The sequence below is a fragment of the Myxocyprinus asiaticus genome, chromosome 11 (genome assembly GCF_019703515.2).
Source record: "Myxocyprinus asiaticus isolate MX2 ecotype Aquarium Trade chromosome 11, UBuf_Myxa_2, whole genome shotgun sequence".
Lineage (NCBI taxonomy): Eukaryota > Metazoa > Chordata > Actinopteri > Cypriniformes > Catostomidae > Myxocyprinus > Myxocyprinus asiaticus.
Genome location: NC_059354.1, coordinates 12,388,983 through 12,406,279, shown reverse-complemented (window position 1 = coordinate 12,406,279; position 17,297 = coordinate 12,388,983). Strand labels below are relative to the sequence as shown.

At 44.8% G+C, this 17,297-nt stretch overlaps 1 protein-coding gene across 3 annotated transcripts; it reads left to right on the top strand.

Annotated features, from left to right (window-relative positions):
- The first annotated feature begins 8,563 nt into the window (after nucleotides 1-8,563).
- LOC127448204 (uncharacterized) lies at nucleotides 8,564-17,020 on the top strand. 3 transcript variants are annotated; one of them, XR_007898483.1, is made up of 7 exons: nucleotides 8,564-8,874; nucleotides 9,561-9,869; nucleotides 9,996-10,098; nucleotides 10,379-10,430; nucleotides 10,545-10,672; nucleotides 15,319-16,054; nucleotides 16,168-17,020. XR_007898483.1 is itself a non-coding variant. In XM_051710564.1 (6 exons), exons 1-5 carry the CDS (start codon nucleotides 8,805-8,807, stop codon nucleotides 10,626-10,628), a joined length of 618 nt encoding a protein of 205 aa, XP_051566524.1. In that variant the 5' UTR covers nucleotides 8,564-8,804; the 3' UTR covers nucleotides 10,629-10,672; nucleotides 11,253-12,820. The 3 variants fall into 3 exon arrangements, 2 of the variants coding, with proteins under 2 accessions (XP_051566524.1, XP_051566522.1); XM_051710564.1 differs by lacking the exons at nucleotides 15,319-16,054; nucleotides 16,168-17,020 and adding an exon at nucleotides 11,253-12,820; XM_051710562.1 differs by lacking the exons at nucleotides 15,319-16,054; nucleotides 16,168-17,020 and having other exon boundaries at nucleotides 10,545-12,820.
- The last annotated feature ends 277 nt before the right edge of the window (nucleotides 17,021-17,297 follow it).

The window sequence follows — 17,297 nt, the reverse complement described above, 5'->3', positions numbered from 1 at the left end:
CGATTTGGGGACCCCAATGGGACCACCTCCGCCGGGTATCCCCCCGCGGTCCTCCCATTCCCCAGCACGCTCGTCTGCCCCGATTGGGCTTCCGGATGAGTCCGCCGGCTCGTCTCACGGTGAGTTCGACCTCTTATTCGGAGCCCGCGAAAGTGATGAGCTCTTGAGCACAGCATCGGAGAGCGGGCTCGTCCAGTCGGAAGCCTCAGCTGGGCTCCTCCCTTCGGGGTCGATTGCCCAGTCACAGGCTGATGCAGAGATGAGGACATGCTTTCCCGGGCAGCCGCAAGTGTCGGCTAGAGTGGAACTCACTGCTCTTCCCTGAACCCTCGCGGCTCAGTGATTGGTTCCTGGGCTTGTGGTGCTGCTCAAATCCACGCCCCGCCCCCATTCCTTTCTTCCCGGAAGTGCATGAAGTGCTGACAAGGTCGCGGGAGGCACTTTTTACTGCCCGGTCCCGATCTTTCAGCTTCCCCACCCTCACTACCCTTGATGGTGGGGCGGCCAAGGGCTATTCAGCAATCCCCCGGTGGATAAAGGCGCTCGCGGTGCACCTATGCCCGCAGAGCACCGCCACCTGGCATGGGTGCCCAAAGCCCCCGTCCAAGGCCTGTAGGTTTACATCGTCTCTGACGGCCAAGGCCTACGGTGCCGCTGGACAAGCTGCCTCCGCCCTGCACGCCATGGCTCTCCTGCAAGTCCACCAAGGCACTAAAGGAACTGCACGAGGGTAGATCCACCCCGGGATTGATGCAGGAACTGCGCTCGGTGACTGACCACGCTCTCCAAGCGATGGAGGTCACGGCGCGGTCTCTCGGGCAGACGATGGCCACACTAGTGGTCCAGGAGCGCCACCTTTGGCTCAACCTTGTCGAGATGGGTGAGGCCGACAAGACACGATTCCTTGCTGTCCCCATTTCCCAGGTGGGCCTACTCGGCGACACCGTCGAGGACTTTGCCCAGCAGTTCTCCATGGTAGAGCAGTAGATGGATGCTAGCCGGCATATCCTGCCCCGGCGCGGCTCAAGATCCCGCACCCCGTCTACTCATCACCAAGGGCGTCCCCCTGCGGTGACTGCACCGGCTCCGCCGCAGCCCGCCTCTTCGGCCTGGCCCCGGCGTGCCCAGAACCTGTGAAAGGCTTTAAAGCACCCTTGAGACGGGCAACCCAGGGACGACGAAACACGCTGCTCTGGAGCTGGTAAGCAGATCTCCATCTTTTTGTTACCTTTTGCATTTAATTGCGCTGCATGCCCAAGTGGCTGCAGTACTCAAGAGCTCAGCAAGAGCGGTTTCCTTGTTCCCTGGGTCACGTATCCGGTGTGCACGGTCGTCATCACGACCACCGTCCACCACTCTATTTGGCAGGTTTGGCGCTCCAGCGGCAGTCTCCCGCCCCTGAGCGCCGAGCTGTGGCACAAATTTGCCCCGATGTGACAGTCTCCATGGGTCATGAGGACAGGCCTCTTCCTCCCCCATCCCAGGCTGTTCCAGGGGTGGTCACAAGGAGCCAGGTAAGTGCTTCGATGTCCTTAGACTCAGCACGGCCACGACGTGGGGTGGCACCTCGAGCTCCGCCCCGCCGTGAGGCCCCACCTGCTGGTACGTCCGATGACGTTGTCCCTTTGGTCCCCCTTGCGTGGAACTTGGACGCGTGCCATGCGCTTTCCAGTCTGTCGCGAGGGCTGGTCCAGACCGTCCGACTCGGCTGCACGATTCACTTTGCCGGGCGTCTGCCCAGGTGCAGCGGTTTCCACTTCACCTTGGTGAAGGACGAAAACACTGCTACCTTGCGCGGAGATCGCTACCCTCCTATGGAAGGGCGCGATAGAACCTGTCCCTCCAGCCGTGATGAAGAAGGGGTTTTTCAACACATACTTCATCGTACCGAAAAAAGGCGGTGGGTTGCGGCCAATCTTGGACCTGTGAGTTCTGAACTAGGCTTTACACAGACTCCCGTTCAAGATGCTGACGCAAAAACGCATTCTGGCGAGTGTCTGGCATCAAGATTGATTTGCGGCGGTAGACCTGAAGGATGCGTACTTCCACTTCTCGATCCTTCCTCGGCACAGACCCTTCCTGCGGTTTGCGTCCGAGAGTCAGGCGTATCAGTACAATGTCCTCCCTTTCAGCCTGTCCCTGTCTCCTTGCGTCTTTACGAAGGTCACAGAAGCTGCCCTTGCCCCATTAAGGGAGGTGGGCATTCGCATTCTCAACTATCTTGATGACTGGCTAATCCTAGCTCATTCTCGAGACATGGTCATCACGCCGGTCTGTCACCATCTTTTCAGCCCTTGGACCGACCTCTCGTTTCTGTGGGCAGGTATTCCTCTAGAACTGGTCTCCAGGCACGTCGTGGTCACGACAGACGCCTCCAAAACGGGCTGGGGCACTTTTTGCAATGGGCACACAGCCACCGGCCTCTGGGCGTGTCCGCGACTGCATTGGCACATCAACTGCCTCGAGTTGTTGGCAATTCCGCTCACCCTGTGGAGGTTTCAGCCGTTGATCCAGGGCAAGCACGTGTTAGTTCAGACAGACAACACGACAACGGTAGCATATGTCAACCGCCAAGGCGGTTTGCACTCTCAAGAATCCTCCCCACTGCCCGCTCTGGTACGCCCTGACCAAGGCCCCCCTCGGCATAGATGCGGTGGTACACAGCTGGCCACCTGGCATGCACAAATATGCATTTCCCCCAGTGAGCCTGCTTGCACAGACCCTGTGCAAGGTCAGGGAGGATGAGGAGTAGGTCATCCTGGTAGCACCCTACTGGCCCGCCCAGACGTGGTGCTCGGACCTCACGCTCCTCACGACAGCTCCCCCCGGCAAATTCCCCTGAGGAAGGACCTTCTTTCTCAGGGACGGGGCACCATCTGTCACCCGCGCCTCCATGTCTGGCCCCTGGACGGGACGCAGAACCTGCGGTGGCAGACACGTTCACTCAGGCTAGGGTCCCCTCTACGAGGCGCCTGTATGCCTTTAAGTGGCGTCTGTTCGCTAAGTGGTGTTCTTCCTGTCGGGAAGACCCCCAGAGATGTGCAGTCAGATCAGTGCTTTCCTTCCCGCAGGAGAGGTTGGAAGGGAGGCTGTCCCCTTCCACCTTGAAGGTGTACATTGCCGCCATAGCAGCACACCATGACGCAGTCGACGGTAAGTCCTTAGGGAAGCACAACCTGATCATCAGGTTCCTAAGAGGCGCCAGGAGGCTGAATCCCTCCAGACCGCGCCTCGTTCCCTCATCGGACCTCTGTAGTTCTTCAGGGTCTACAGAGAGCCCCCTTTGAGCCTTTGCAGTCAGCTGAGCTTAAGGCTCTCTCCTTGAAGACTGCCCTCCTGACTGCGCTCACTTCCATCAAGAGGGTAGGTGACCTGCAAGCGTTCTCTGTCAGCGAAACGTGCCTGGAGTTCGGTCCAGGTTACTCTCACGTGATCCTGAGACCCTGACCGGGCTATGTGCCCAAGGTTCCCACCACCCCTTTAGGGACCAGGTGGTGAACCTGCAAGCGCTGCCCCAGGAGGAGGCAGACCCAGCGCTGTCATCGCTGTGTACGGTGCACGCTTTATGCATCTATTTGGATCGCACGTAGAGCTTTAGAATCTCTGAGCAGCTCTTTGTCTGCTTTGGTGCACAGCGGAAAGGAAGCACTGTCTCCAAGCAGAGGATCGCCCACTGGCTCATTGACGCCATAACTATGGCATATGTTGCCTAGGACATGCCGCCCCCGGTAGGGCTACCAGCCCATTCTACCAGGGGTGTAGCGGCTCCCTGGGCCCTGGCCAGGGGTGCCTCTCTAACAGACATTTGCAGAGCAGCGGGCTGGGCAACACCCAACACCTGTGCAAGGTTCTACAACCTCCGGGTGGAACCGGTTTCGTCCCAGGTAGTGGCACGCAACACAAGCGGATAAGCCCGGGATAGCTGGCCGGGTGTATCGCTTGCACATAGCGCCTTCCACCTCCCTTGGAGCTGAAGATGTGCGCCATTAATTCCCAGTAGTGTTCACAAACTTTGTTCCCTGGTTGTACTTCCTCTGAGCCCTGTGGCAGTCGAGTTTTTGGAGAGATTCGCTGCCAGCCCAGTACACGTGCTAACTAAGAGCCCTGTTCTGGGGTAGATGCTCCGCATGTGGTGGTTCCCTGTAAGGCTAACCCCATGCGATATATATCTTCCGCTAGTTCGTTTTCCTGCTGGCAAACTGCGTTTTCCTTGGGCAGAACCCCTCTGCCCCAGTCTCCATGTTTGTAGTAACTCCTCCCCCATTGGGCAGGATCTACCTTGAAGGCTCTCCACATGGTTGGAAAGACCATGTGACGTATTCTTCCACTTAAATATCCCCCCCTCTCTTTGGGCGAGGTGTGGTCTCCGTGGTGTCTTCCCCTTGGGATAATCCCCCTTCTTTTTTAGGGAGTGGAAAAAGAGAAGGGGAAAAGAGGCCACGACTGGGTTAAGCCTGTCTCTATCTTTGGATAGTTGACTTGTCCCCAAAAAGTGCCGTTCGACACTCATAACCATGTTGGGGAGGTTACGTGTCGACCTGGTGTGCTGGCTATGAGGCACACAGTAGTCTGTCCACCACACACTGACAGTTCACGTAACACAGTTCAGCCAGTTGTGGCGTTTCGTATAGGGACCCCTAGTGTCACTACATCGACACAACGTTGAGTGAGTGACAGATAGGGAACATCATGGTTACTGGTGTATGGCGTATCAGGACTACGATGAAGTAAGGGCTGTAGAATCCTTTCTTCATCTCGGCTGGAGGGACGGGCTCTATTGTGCCCTTATGCAGAAGGGTAGCGATCTCCGCACGCAAGGTAGCGGCATTCTCGCCCTTCACCAAGGTGAAGCGGATGCCGCTGAACCTGGGTGGGCGCCTGGCGAATTGAATCACGTAGCCTAGTCGGACGGTCCGGGTCAGCCACCGTGATGGGTTGGAAAGTGCTAGCTACGCGTCCAAACTCCGAGCGAGGGAGACCAAGGGAATGATCACGTCGGACATACCGACGGGTGGGGCCTCACGGCGGGGCGGAGCTCAAGGTGCCACGTCGAGGGGATTCGAACCCCATGGCCATTTGGCTGAGGAGGGGGAGGAGGAGTCTCGTCCCCGTAGTCCACTGGACCCAATCCCGCGTGGGCATGTTTGTGCCACAGCTGGGCGCACAAGGGCGGGGGGACTGCCGCTGGGGCGAATACCTCCAAAGATGGGACTGTGGACGGTGGTCGTGACGACGGCCGTGCACACCGAACATGTGACCCAGGGAACAAGAAAACTGCTCTTTTGTTGAATTTTTGGGTACCGCAGCCTCTTGGACATGCGGCGAAATTAAATGAAAACGAAACAAAAGATTCTCCTCCCGGCCCTCAACCGGGGGATGAAGTGGTCTGCTCACCAGCTCCGGAGAAGCAGGTCTCTTTGCCCCTGGGTTTCCCATCTCAGGGGTGCTTCGAAGCCTTCCTCGGGTTCATGGCGGCCGGCCGTGGGACTGGGCGACCACTCCCGATGGAGGAAGCCCAGTTGAGGCCTCTGCGTCCGACTGGACGAGCCCATTCTCCGATGCTGCGCTCAATAACTCGTCTTCTTCCCGGGCTCCGAACGAGATGTCGAACTCACCCTGAGACGAGCTGGCGATCTCGTCTGAGTGCCCGAAAGGAGAAAGCGAGCATGCTGGGGAATGGGAGGTCCATGGGGGGATACCCGGCGGAGGTGGTCCCATTGAGGTCCCCAAATCGCCCCCAGTGCTAACCGGCACGGCCTCATACCTGTAGGTAGAAGGACCGAGGCGGGGAGCCGCTGGGGTGGCTTGATTTCTTACGAATGCAAGCCGTGACCGCAACGTTGCCATGGTCATGTTCTCGCACTGAAGACAAGACCCATCCACGAACTATGTCTCCGCGTGGGCAGCACCCAGACACGAAAGACAGCGATCATGGCTGTCAGGAGAGATATCGACCGCAACCAGGAATAATACACAGACAGAAAGGCATCTTTAAAAAGACGTTCCGTGTGTGCCGCTCTTTTAGAAAGAAAATATACTCTATTTTTTTTTTTTTTTTTAGAATGTACACTTAGTTGTTTCTGCCGAAGTGCCCAGGGGCGTTCTCTGTAAACCACAGATGCAGAGGATGGAGAAGCTGCTGAAATGCACCGTAAAATCCAGCAGAGACAGGTGAATGAACTCGGCGGATGAATTCAGCTCAATGAATAGAACCATTCGGCTCCGAAGAGAAAATCTGAATGAGTGGTTGCATACCAGCTCCATTTATACCCGTATGTCCTGGGGAGTGGCATGCAAATTCCACTCGCCAATTCTCAAAAAAAAGCAGAGGTGTTTGGGGCTCCCAAGAGTGACCCCTAGTGTCACTACTTCGACACAATGTTGAGTAAGTGACAGATAGGGAACTTGCTTCCTTCTGCTCTGACAATGTTCCCCAACTCTGAGGATTGTTTTTTCCAGCAGGACAATGCTCCATGCCACACAGCCAGGTCAGTCAAGGTGTGGATGGAGGACCACCGGATCAAGACCCTGTCATGGCCAGCCCAATCTCCAGACCCCTGGATAGTAATAGAAAATTATAATAAGGGATGTTAACATGAAATACTTTTGGGAAGTTGAGAAATCCCTGTGGTGTGAAATGCTATACTCCATCTAAAATTATAATTCTATATAACTATTATGCATACAACTTCTATGACCTTTATATTATGTAATCTAGAGACTATACATGAAATATTTATACTTTTAAAAATGTATTTATCAAAATGAAGGACCATTTACCATGAACCAAAAAAGGCAAAAACAAAAAAAAAAAAAAAAAAAAATGGTAAAAACCTTAAAGAAATAGTGTCCAGTATCTGGACCTAAGATATACTGTTTCCCTTATGTATTCATGTCCATTCATATACAGTGCCTTGCAAAAGTATTCAGACCCCTGACCAATTTTCTCATATTACCGAATTACAAATGGTACACTGAAATTTCATTCTGATTGATATTTTATTTTAAAACACTGAAACTCAAAATCAATTATTGTAAGGCAACATCGTTTTTTTTGTTGGGAAATATTTTTATGAAAAATAAAAAAACTGAAATATCTTGCTTGCATAAGTATTCAACCCCCACACATTAATATTTTGTCGAGCCACCTTTTGCTGCAATAACTGCTTTAAGTCTTTTGGGGTACATATGTACCAGTTTTGCACACAGTGACAAAGTGACTTTGGCCCATTCTTCTCGGCAGATCTGCTCCAGGTTGTTCAGGTTGGTTGGGTGATGCTTGTGGACTGCAATTTTCAAATAGTGCCACAGATTCTCAATAGGATTTAGATCAGGACTTTGACTGGGCCACTGTAGGACATTTATCTTTTTGTTCTTGAGCCACTCCAATGTTGCTTTGGCCTTGTGCTTGGGATCATTGTCCTGCTGAAAGGTGAATTTCCTCCCAAGCTTCAGTTTTTTAGCAGACTGAAGCAGGTTCTCTTGCAGTATTTCCCTATATATTGCTCCATCCATTCTTCCTTCAATTATAACAAGATGCCCAGTCCCTGCTGATGAGAAGCATCCCCACAGCATGATGCTGCCAGCACCATACTTCAATGTAGGGAGGGTCTGTCTTAAGGCATAAGAAGTGTTAGGTTTGTGCCACACATAGCGCTTTGGGTTTTGGCCAAAAAGATCTTGGTCTCATCTGACCACAAAACCTTTGCAGCTGTGTCACTCACATGCTTTCTGGACTCCAGACGTGCTATCAGATGGTACTTTTTGAGTAACGGCTTCTTTCTTGCCACCCTCCCATACAGCCCGGCGTTATGTAGTGCTCTTGATATGGTTGACTGGTGCACCATTACTTCACTCCCAGCCACTGAACTCTATAGCTTCTTCAAAGTGATTGTTGGCCTCTCTGTGGCTTCTCTCACAAGTCTCCTTTTTGTTATAGCGCTGAGTTTTGAGGGACGGCATTTTCTTGGCAGTGCCTGGGTGGTGTGGTGCAGCTTCCCCTTCCTGATTATGATTCAACTGTGTTCACTGGGATATCCAAACATTTGGATATTATTTTTTACCCTTTCCCTAATCTATGCATTTTTATTACTTCATCTCTAACTTCTGTGGAATGCTCTTTGGTCTTCATTTTCCTTCAGATTCACAGCCTGACCAATGATCCCTTCAACAATGGGTTATTTATCCAGAAAATGTGATTGCAACTTTAATGATTCACAGGTGGATGCCTATGGTAAAGTAACTGTGTCCTCGTTAGGGCAGTTTCTGGCAGCTTCCACAGCACAGGGGTTGAATACTTATGCACGCAAGATATTTCATTTTATTTATTTATTTATTTATTTGTATTTCCCAACATAAAACCAATGTCACCTAACAATAATTGATTTTGAGTTCCAGTGTTTAAAATAAAGTAACAAACAGAATGAAATTTCAATGCACCATTTGTAATTCAGTAATATGAGATAATCAGGGTCAGGGGTCTGAATACTTTTGCAAGACACTGTATATTCAATACCCATATTGTGTATATCACAACTATAATGTATGCAATGTCAATGTATATTTCTCCTGCCATGGATATGTGTATCCTAGGTAGCTATAATGAACAATCATCTTAACCTGTTTCATACTGATCATCACGTTGCTCTCTTGAGCTCTGTGGTTCTCAGTGGTTTCCAACTCTCACTTAACCATTATGCCTTGTTCCTGTCTGCAGACTCTCTTCAGTAGGTCAGAAGCACTTTAAAATGCTGAAAGAGTTAGAGGCTGATTTCTACCTCACATATTAAACTGGAATTCTTGTTATGGAGGTTTTTCACACCAGGACTCTTCATCTGAATCTGTGTGTCATCATTACTCTACTGATCTATGCAGGTACTGTTTTAATGATGTAAAACTGTTTTTGTCATTTATTGTTTAGTTTTCTGTCATCTATAATGTGACACAAAGATCGCTGTCCGATAGGGTTGCAGACAACCGGGTTAAAACCATGATAAATGCAAATAATAAAATCTTGCATTGTTAGTAAAGCAGAACCCATAGGCATATATACTTTTAAAACTTCAACTTTTCAAAACTCGTTGCAGACTCGTTAAACGTTACAGGCTGTGCATTCAAACCAACTTCTTATAAACATTTGGTGCAATGATACAGCTAATATTAATACAATATTTTATTCCATTTGTTAGGTTGGTATATCACACTTCTGATATTGTTTATGAATTTATAAAATTGTCAAGGTTGCATATTGTTGGGCCTATGCAATTCATGGTAAAATAAATGAATTTCATTAGTTGATTCTAATGACAAATATGGTACTGTGTTGAGTCTCTACTTGAATGTAACTTCAATGTAAAATTTGGGTCCTGAAGCAAAACCAGCTGAAAACCACTGCTCTATTTGTCTGTGATGTTCTTGTGTCTGTTTGCAATGACTATGGTCATGAGCAGTTTGCATGTGTGCATTTTTGGTGCTTGATGACCGTGTTTTCATAATATTAACACCCAGTACAGTTATTGAAAAACATGCAGTGACTGTGGTCTTCTGTGTTTTTTCATCAGGTTCTTCCAAATCCACACAAGAGCAAAAGGTTATGCAGCACATCAACAAAACTGTCTCTGTGGGAGAAACAGTTACTCTTCACTGCAACAGAACTCCGAATGATGAAGATTTCACATGGAAAATGAACAACTTTATTATTTTTCGCCAGGACACATACAGTAAAAATATGATGACAAACTTCACCTCAGAGAGGATGTTTGTTGACCCAGAAGTTCCATGGGAGTTGAAAATATATAAAATACAAGTGTCTGATGCAGGCAATTATACCTGTTATCCAGCAGCAATAAGATGCAAATTGACAATAATAGGTTATTCCATGCCTTATTGTATTGGATGTTCTATAATTCTGTGAACAATTATAGTGCATTTATTTTATAGTGCAATGAGTATTGGTTGACTGATATCAGATTTGTTTGACTTTTTTTGTCTCTTAGAGAAAATACCAGAGTCACTCAAACAAATACCCTTGTACATAGTAGGCTCATGTTCTGGAGTTATTATGTTTTTGACAATCAGCCTCAGCATCTGGATTCACAGGTGAGTGATCAACACATGATGAACTATACAAATAACAGAGGGTGTCAGGTGCACACTTATTCATAAGGTTTCATAAGTTATAATCAAGAAGTGACAGTGACTATTTTATTTTTTTATGCAAATGTGTTTAACATCATGATGTATATATTCCAGCTAAATTCCATTGTCTCTGCTAATTTAAATGAAATCAAAGGTGAAAGTAGACAGATGCATACAACTCATTATGAGTTGCATAATATGATATATTATGATATATTTGACATTAATATTATATTTACAGGATCTGGAAAAATAACACAGATTCAGGTCAGAGAGAAACAGGACAGGACTTTGTGAGTTTTTTCTTTTCTTTTACACAAATAACTTTCATAGTAGTTCATTAGTCTTTTTATAAATACAATATTTATTTACAGAAATAAGTGATGGTTTAATTTCTCATTTCATAGTCACAGTCACCAAACAGAGGAATGATACAGACTCAAAACAGCCACTACTTTGAGAGATACAACTCAGTGTATGGACAAATATGAAAAAAGAAACCGACGATTACCAAAATGAAAGAACTTTCTGGAATGTATGTATTTGTTGAATTTATCATTTGGGGCATCACCTCAATTTATATTGCTTTGAAAATCTTGTATCAAGATATGAAGGTATCTAGGATTTTTATAGTAATAAGATACAAACAACCTTTTTCATGTGTTTTTATTGTATTTATTTATTTTAGACAAAGCAAATAAAGCTTAGATAAATTATTAGTCTATGACCAGGGTTTTCAACATGGGGGTCTGTGGACCCCTGGGGGTCCATAAGGGTACTGCAGTGGGTATATGCATGGTGTTATAAAAAAAATATACAGAATATTTTGTATTAAAAGTCAAATTTGTAAATATTTCTTAATTTATGTATACTTTATTTTTAAAAAGTCGGTCCCTGGGTTGACTGAGTTAAGTGGTCCAAGGCCAGGAAAATGTCAACAAGCCCCTGTCTAACTACAGATGGAAATCTGAATGCAAAAAATATGTCATATTAACATCCCTGTCTAACTCTTACTCTCTAACGTTAAAATCTCTCTCTAAGTTATGTCTCAGTGTATGTCCCTAAGGAAACTGTTAGATTTAGGTCAAGTGTTTTGGCAATTCACATTTTTACAGATGGTTCCAAAGATCCCATACCTGGTCACACAGCTGCAACAGTACATATTCCCAAAGGTAACACCAGCATTATGAAAAGGACCATAAATCATATCATATATCATATATCTGTCTTTTCAGTAGAATTTATATCAATTATGTTGGTCCTTCACTGGGTGGAGGATGTCCAGCCTTCAAGACAGATATAGTATATTAAATTCTAGTTAGTTTTTTTCAGAATCCACAACATGCAGTTAGTCTTGTTATTTCTGTGGGTACCAGCACATGTGGGAGTGGAGGGCAATGAAATTGCTGAACATTAGCTAAACAAGCACCAAGACAGATATTAATGTTCAGGTACCTTTAAAGGCGAACTCAGTAACTTTTTGTTTGTGTCATCTTGGACTTACAGTGACACCTAGTGGTGTGGATGCAGCATCATTCAAAATCAATAGTTTTCAGTTACAGATGCCATTGTAGAAATTCACTGTCCACAATCAGCCACGATTAATTGAATCCCAGAGTAGAAGTGTCCAAAAACAAGACAAAATTAATTGAGTAGTATTCAGCTGGTCATGTGATTGTAAAATTGCAGCTCCCATGAGGGCACCCCTGCCCCATGTAGAATAAAACAGCTTTTATAAGATTACTAAAGTTACTAGAGTCTTTATCTCATGTGAGTGCTCATGATTTTATACATGGGTTTCAAAATATTTTTATTTTTTTATTTAGGCAATAATCTTTTTTAATGGGGGAAAACAAATCACTGAGAGGACCTTTAAGTAAAACAGAAGTCAAAAGTAAAAAGAAACATAAAAGCATATGTTAATATGAAGAGGCAAGAGAAACGGGACAGAGAAATCAAGAACGCAGTATTCACTATACAGTATTTAAAAGCAAGTTGGTACAGGGAGGATAGGTTATATATACACTTGCAGCCAAAAGTTTGGAATAATGTACAGATTTAGCTGTTTCGGAAGGAAATTCTGTGTTCGGGGCTGGGGGAATCCTGGACCCCCCATAAGAGTTCAGGGACCCTACATAAGACCAAAGAAATGAACATGGGGGGGGTCCCAGCTGTTTCGTACTGGAATTTACACAAACAGAGTACATCCTCATTATCACCTCACGATTAGGTAAAATATCATTCTTCTTTGATTTATGATTGCTGATACACTCAGTTTATTAACATTTAATCATTATTATATTACGGTAGCAGGGTTAATTCATATCCACGCAGTTAATATGCACATATATGCTAGCCTATATAGCTCATTTTTAAATCTAGTACTCACAGCACAACCATGTTTTGTTTTGTTTTTTGACAGAAAACATGGTTTTACTATAGTTATATTGTAGTAACCATCCATGTATGCTGTAATCATGACTATAATATTATCCATTTGAACCATGTCTACAGTAATGTTGTAGTAACCATGACTGTAATAATCATTTTTGGTGGGAATGTCGATACAATTACCATAATTGTACTACAGTAAAAGTGTAGTATCCATCTTAAAACATGGTTTTACTATAGTAATATAGTAAGTAACTGAAGTAACAATAGTAAATTTTGTATCATAGTGAACTGGGACTGTTTGTGATTTTGAAAAAATAAAATAAAAACTATTTATGTAGATTGAGTTCAAGGACACATTGTAAGTAGATTAAAAATATTTACATACTAATATATTTACAGAAAGGGACAAGAGAAAGGGAAAGAAGAGGAGAGCCATTAGTGACTTTTTTAAAGGGTAAGACAATTAATTTCAAAAGCATGTAAGGAAAACACTTAAGAACATTAGTAGAGTCCAGCCTTAGAGGAGTCACAGCAGTGAAACACAAAATCAGCCCACTTTAACATCAGTGCAGCACTCAAAAGTAGACCCCAGGCAACAAGAAATACAGACAGACCAGCCTGACACCAGGAAAACACTAGTCAGTGCAAGCACAATAAACAGGAAACCTCCAGCCCAGACCATCAGCACAGCTTTGTCCCAACCCACTAGTACAGACGAGAGAAGATTCTTCAGCAAGCAGCAGCTTGAGGCATGGAGGCAGCAGTACTCCCCTTGGTCATACATAAATGAAAATAAGTTAGGATGCACATTCTTGCAAAGATGCCAAGCACTTGTTTGGAACACAAATGGGAATACAGGTGTCAGAGCAGTGGGCTTCTGGAGAGGTCTCAGCAAAGGATGTCAGGGCCATGAGAAAGAAAATCTACAAACATAAAAACAGCATAGCTCACCAGAAGACAACAGAAATAAATCACAAGAGAGAGAAAGAGGTGTTGCCCACCTTAAAGGAATAGTTCACCCAAAAATGAAATTAGAAAACAAAACAATACTTATATACTTTTTAACTACAAATGTTCACTTCCGTACATCTCTGTGATGCACACTCATGAGAGGGATGACGTTAACTCGTTGGTAAGGTCACACGTGGAGGAGGCAGGAAGCACATCATTGTTTACAAGAGAATGAGCGCTGTACAAAATTGTAATTGTCTTTGCTGTAGATTTGCATTTGTACAAGTGTATTGTTCAAAATGGTCGTTTGGCGTGTGTATCCTGGATGCTTCAACCTTCAGAAACCCCAAAGAAAATGCACGCCAGGAAAATATTAACTTTTCATCGACTGCATATACATGATCATGATCGACTGAAGCTCTGGCTTATCACGCTGAACCTGGATATCAGTACACCCCTACATTCTCTCAAATATTGGAGGGTGTGCAGTGAACATTTTACCCCTGAGGATTTCAGACCATCGAAAGAAACAAAGGGTCGATATCTGAATTCATCGGATGTGCCTATGCTGTTTTTCCAGCGAACTCAGTTATGTGTGAAAATTTTGTCATTGTCACACCTCCCTCAGCGCTCTGCTCCTCATCACCTGATTTCTAAATCACCACACCTGCACTCAATTCACTCGCTCATCACTGCCTGCATAAATAACTCACCTTCACACCACTTCACTGTCAAGTCTCACACAAAGGACTCACAGTGTTTATTTACCTGTCTGTATTTGCTCTTGATCTTTGTCTATCTGTTTAGTGCTTACTCTGTTGTTTCGCCTGTTACCTGTTCTTCAGTTTGTGAAGCTTCTCTTCTGTGTGATATCACCTGTACCATTGATCTCACTGTGTAAATCCTGTGAATCTCAGTAAACGCTCTCGCACTTGGTTTCACAAACTACAACTTGTGTGGCTTGAGTTCCTGACAGTCATATAGCCTATATATTTCTGCTAAAGAAAAAGCACAAGTAGATAATGCAACAGCATTGCTCTGAAATAAAGGATGGTTATTTACTGCAGTAATGCTTTTTTATTATTATTATTTGGAAATTATTTTATTTTATATTGTTTTGAAATTGTTTTGGACTGTTTTGGTTTGTGAACGGTGCTTGGTCTGTGGTCTGTGCAAGTTTCTCTTGTAAACAATGATGCGCTTCCTGCCTCCTCCTCCACGTGACGCGTGACCTTACCAACGTCATCCCTCTCATGAGCATGCGTCACAGATGTACGGAAGTGAACATTTGTAGATAAAAAGTATATAAGTATTGTTTTGTTTCTAAAAAATAATCAATCGTTTGGGTTCAGAAGAACTTTATTTGTCGACTGGAGTCGTGTGGATTATTTTGATGCACCCTAAATATGCATTTTGGACCATCAAAAAATGGAGAACATTCACTTGCATTTTTTAAAAGGAGGAGGCCTGAAATGAAATCCTAAAAATCTTAAATTCTGTTTTGATGAAAAAAGAAACTCAGATACATCTTGGATGGCCTGAGGGTGAGTAAATTATCAGCAAATGTTCATTTTTGGGTGAACTATTCCTTTAACAGACATGTTAAATGCTACATTTCTTTCTGAGACTGTGCATTCATTTAGAACAGCATATTTTGTTGTAAAGGAAAGGTTAGCATTCTTAAAAATGAATGGCTTGGTTGAGTTACAAGAAATGAATGGAGTAAAAACTGGCTCCAGTCACAGATCTGACCACTCTTGCATTAATATAATAACATATATTGCCAATGAAATGAGAAGAAATATTGTCTCATCAATTAAAACTGTTTGCTCATAGACTGCTCTTACAGTGGATGAAAGCACAGTGTTTGGGAGAAGCTACCTCATCTTGTACCTCAGGGGAAATGTGACGGGGAAGGTGAAATTGAAAATGTTTTTCTGGATTTGATTGAGCTGGAGGAAGGAACAGCTGCTGATGCCATACAAAGCTCTTAAAAAGAGTCTTCTAGAAGCTGACCTAGATGATGACTGTCTTAAGTCTCACCTGATTTGCATAACAACAGATGGAGCATCTGTAATGACTGGAAGAGAGAATGGTCTAATAACAAGGCTAAAGAAAGACTTCCCTCTCTTGGAGAGAATCCACTGCCTTGCACACAGGCTTGAGTTGTCTTTAAATGATGCATTCAAGTCAGTCACAGGTTGCAACCACTTTGAGATATTTATTTCAAAGTTGTACACACTTTGTCAGTACCATCAGTCACCAAAAAATGCCAGACAGCTTACAGACGTGGCCTCTCACGTTAACATCAGCCTGCTTGTGACTGGTCAAGTGTTTACCATCCATTGGGTAGCAAGTAGTTTTATAATTGTACAAGCTGTTTGGAGAGATTTTCCTGCATTGGCTGACAAATGAGAAAATCTACTGAAGATGGATCACGTTCAGATGTAGAACAAAATAAAAAAAAATTAAAGGGCTGCTGAAGCGCCTCACATGCAGTGGTGTTGTCAAGGACCTGGCAACCATAAAAGATGTGCTGCGTGAACTTCAGAGTCTATCCTTGAATCTTCGGGTAGGCAACAATGGTTTTCTATTAATTTAGCCTTAACAAGAAAATGGCATTGAGCATGATTTTGTGAAACTGGTGCTTATAGTTCAAGGTTGTCTCCTTATTTTTCTGAGCAGAAGCACTTCTCTGATGGATGCCACATGAGAAATAAATATGACGATTGAGGTGCTGAAGGCTATGAAGACCACACCAGGAAAGTCAATGGAGAAAGTGGAGGAAGGTATTAAGAAAGCAGAATTCAAAGGAGTGCCCTTGCATTTCAGCAAGGAAAATATAAATCGGTTACAGTTCCTCCAAGCCATCATTGACAGTCTAACTTCATGAATGCCTGACCCCGATTCTAACACCACTGGATCCCCTCAACTGGCCAAAAAATAGAGAGTCCCTTGTTCTCTTTGGGGAAAAAGAGATCCATGACCTGGCAAAGAAGCTTGGAGTACCAAGTAGAGAGGCAGTTGAGGACTTCAGGTATTGGAAACTCAACAATAACCAGAATGGGAAGATCCTAAAAAAGCTGTTGACTGCAAGCAAGACATATCTGGTAAATTCAGCTGAATGTTAAAGAGGTTTCTCTGCTCTAAATTTCACTGCCACAGATGCAAGGAATCGCCTTCGAACCAGAAGCCTCTCTCCAGTTCTGTCTATTGACATAAATGGCCCTCCTCTCAAGATATTTGACCCTTGCCTCTATATTCAGTCCTGGCTGAGGGGGAAACATTGTCTGTCAACTGCCAGCAAAACAGGGAGAGGCAAATCTGCTGACAAAAATAGGCCACTATGGGTCGTTATAAACAGCGCATAGAGATGCACTTTCTCAGGAAAAGTTATCTTCATTACTGTTTATGTTCTGTTTACATTGCTAATAGCACTGAGAGAAAGAGTGAAAAGACCATGTAAAATTTATTTATTTTGGACTGCATCCTTTTCTGTGTTTTTGTTTAATAAAGTAGTTAAGTCAGAAGAAGAACAACCCTATTACAGAATCAGGTCTCTGCTCTAATCTTTATGTTTTATCATGCAAAATGTGTGTGTGTGTGTGTGTGTGTGTGTGTGGTACGATGGTGGAGGGTGGGGGGTTGAGGTTTGGTTAGGAGGGGACACCCCAAGAGCTCTGGCACAATTCGAACACTGAGGAAATTGGTACCAAAGTGGCATTCAGCTGATCAAAAAGTGTAGTCAGGACATTACTGATGTAAAAAACAGCACCATCACTATTTGAAAAAAGTCATTTTTGTTCAAATCTAGA

Excerpts from the sequence above, each read along its gene's own strand:
- LOC127448204 (XM_051710564.1), top strand. The coding sequence starts at position 8,805 with ATGGAGGTTTTTCACACCAGGACTCTTCATCTGAATCTGTGTGTCATC. Across the intron at positions 9,870-9,995 it reads ATGCAAATTGACAATAATAG|AGAAAATACCAGAGTCACTC; the intron begins GTTATTCCATGC and ends TTTGTCTCTTAG. Across the intron at positions 10,099-10,378 it reads CTCAGCATCTGGATTCACAG|GATCTGGAAAAATAACACAG; the intron begins GTGAGTGATCAA and ends TTATATTTACAG.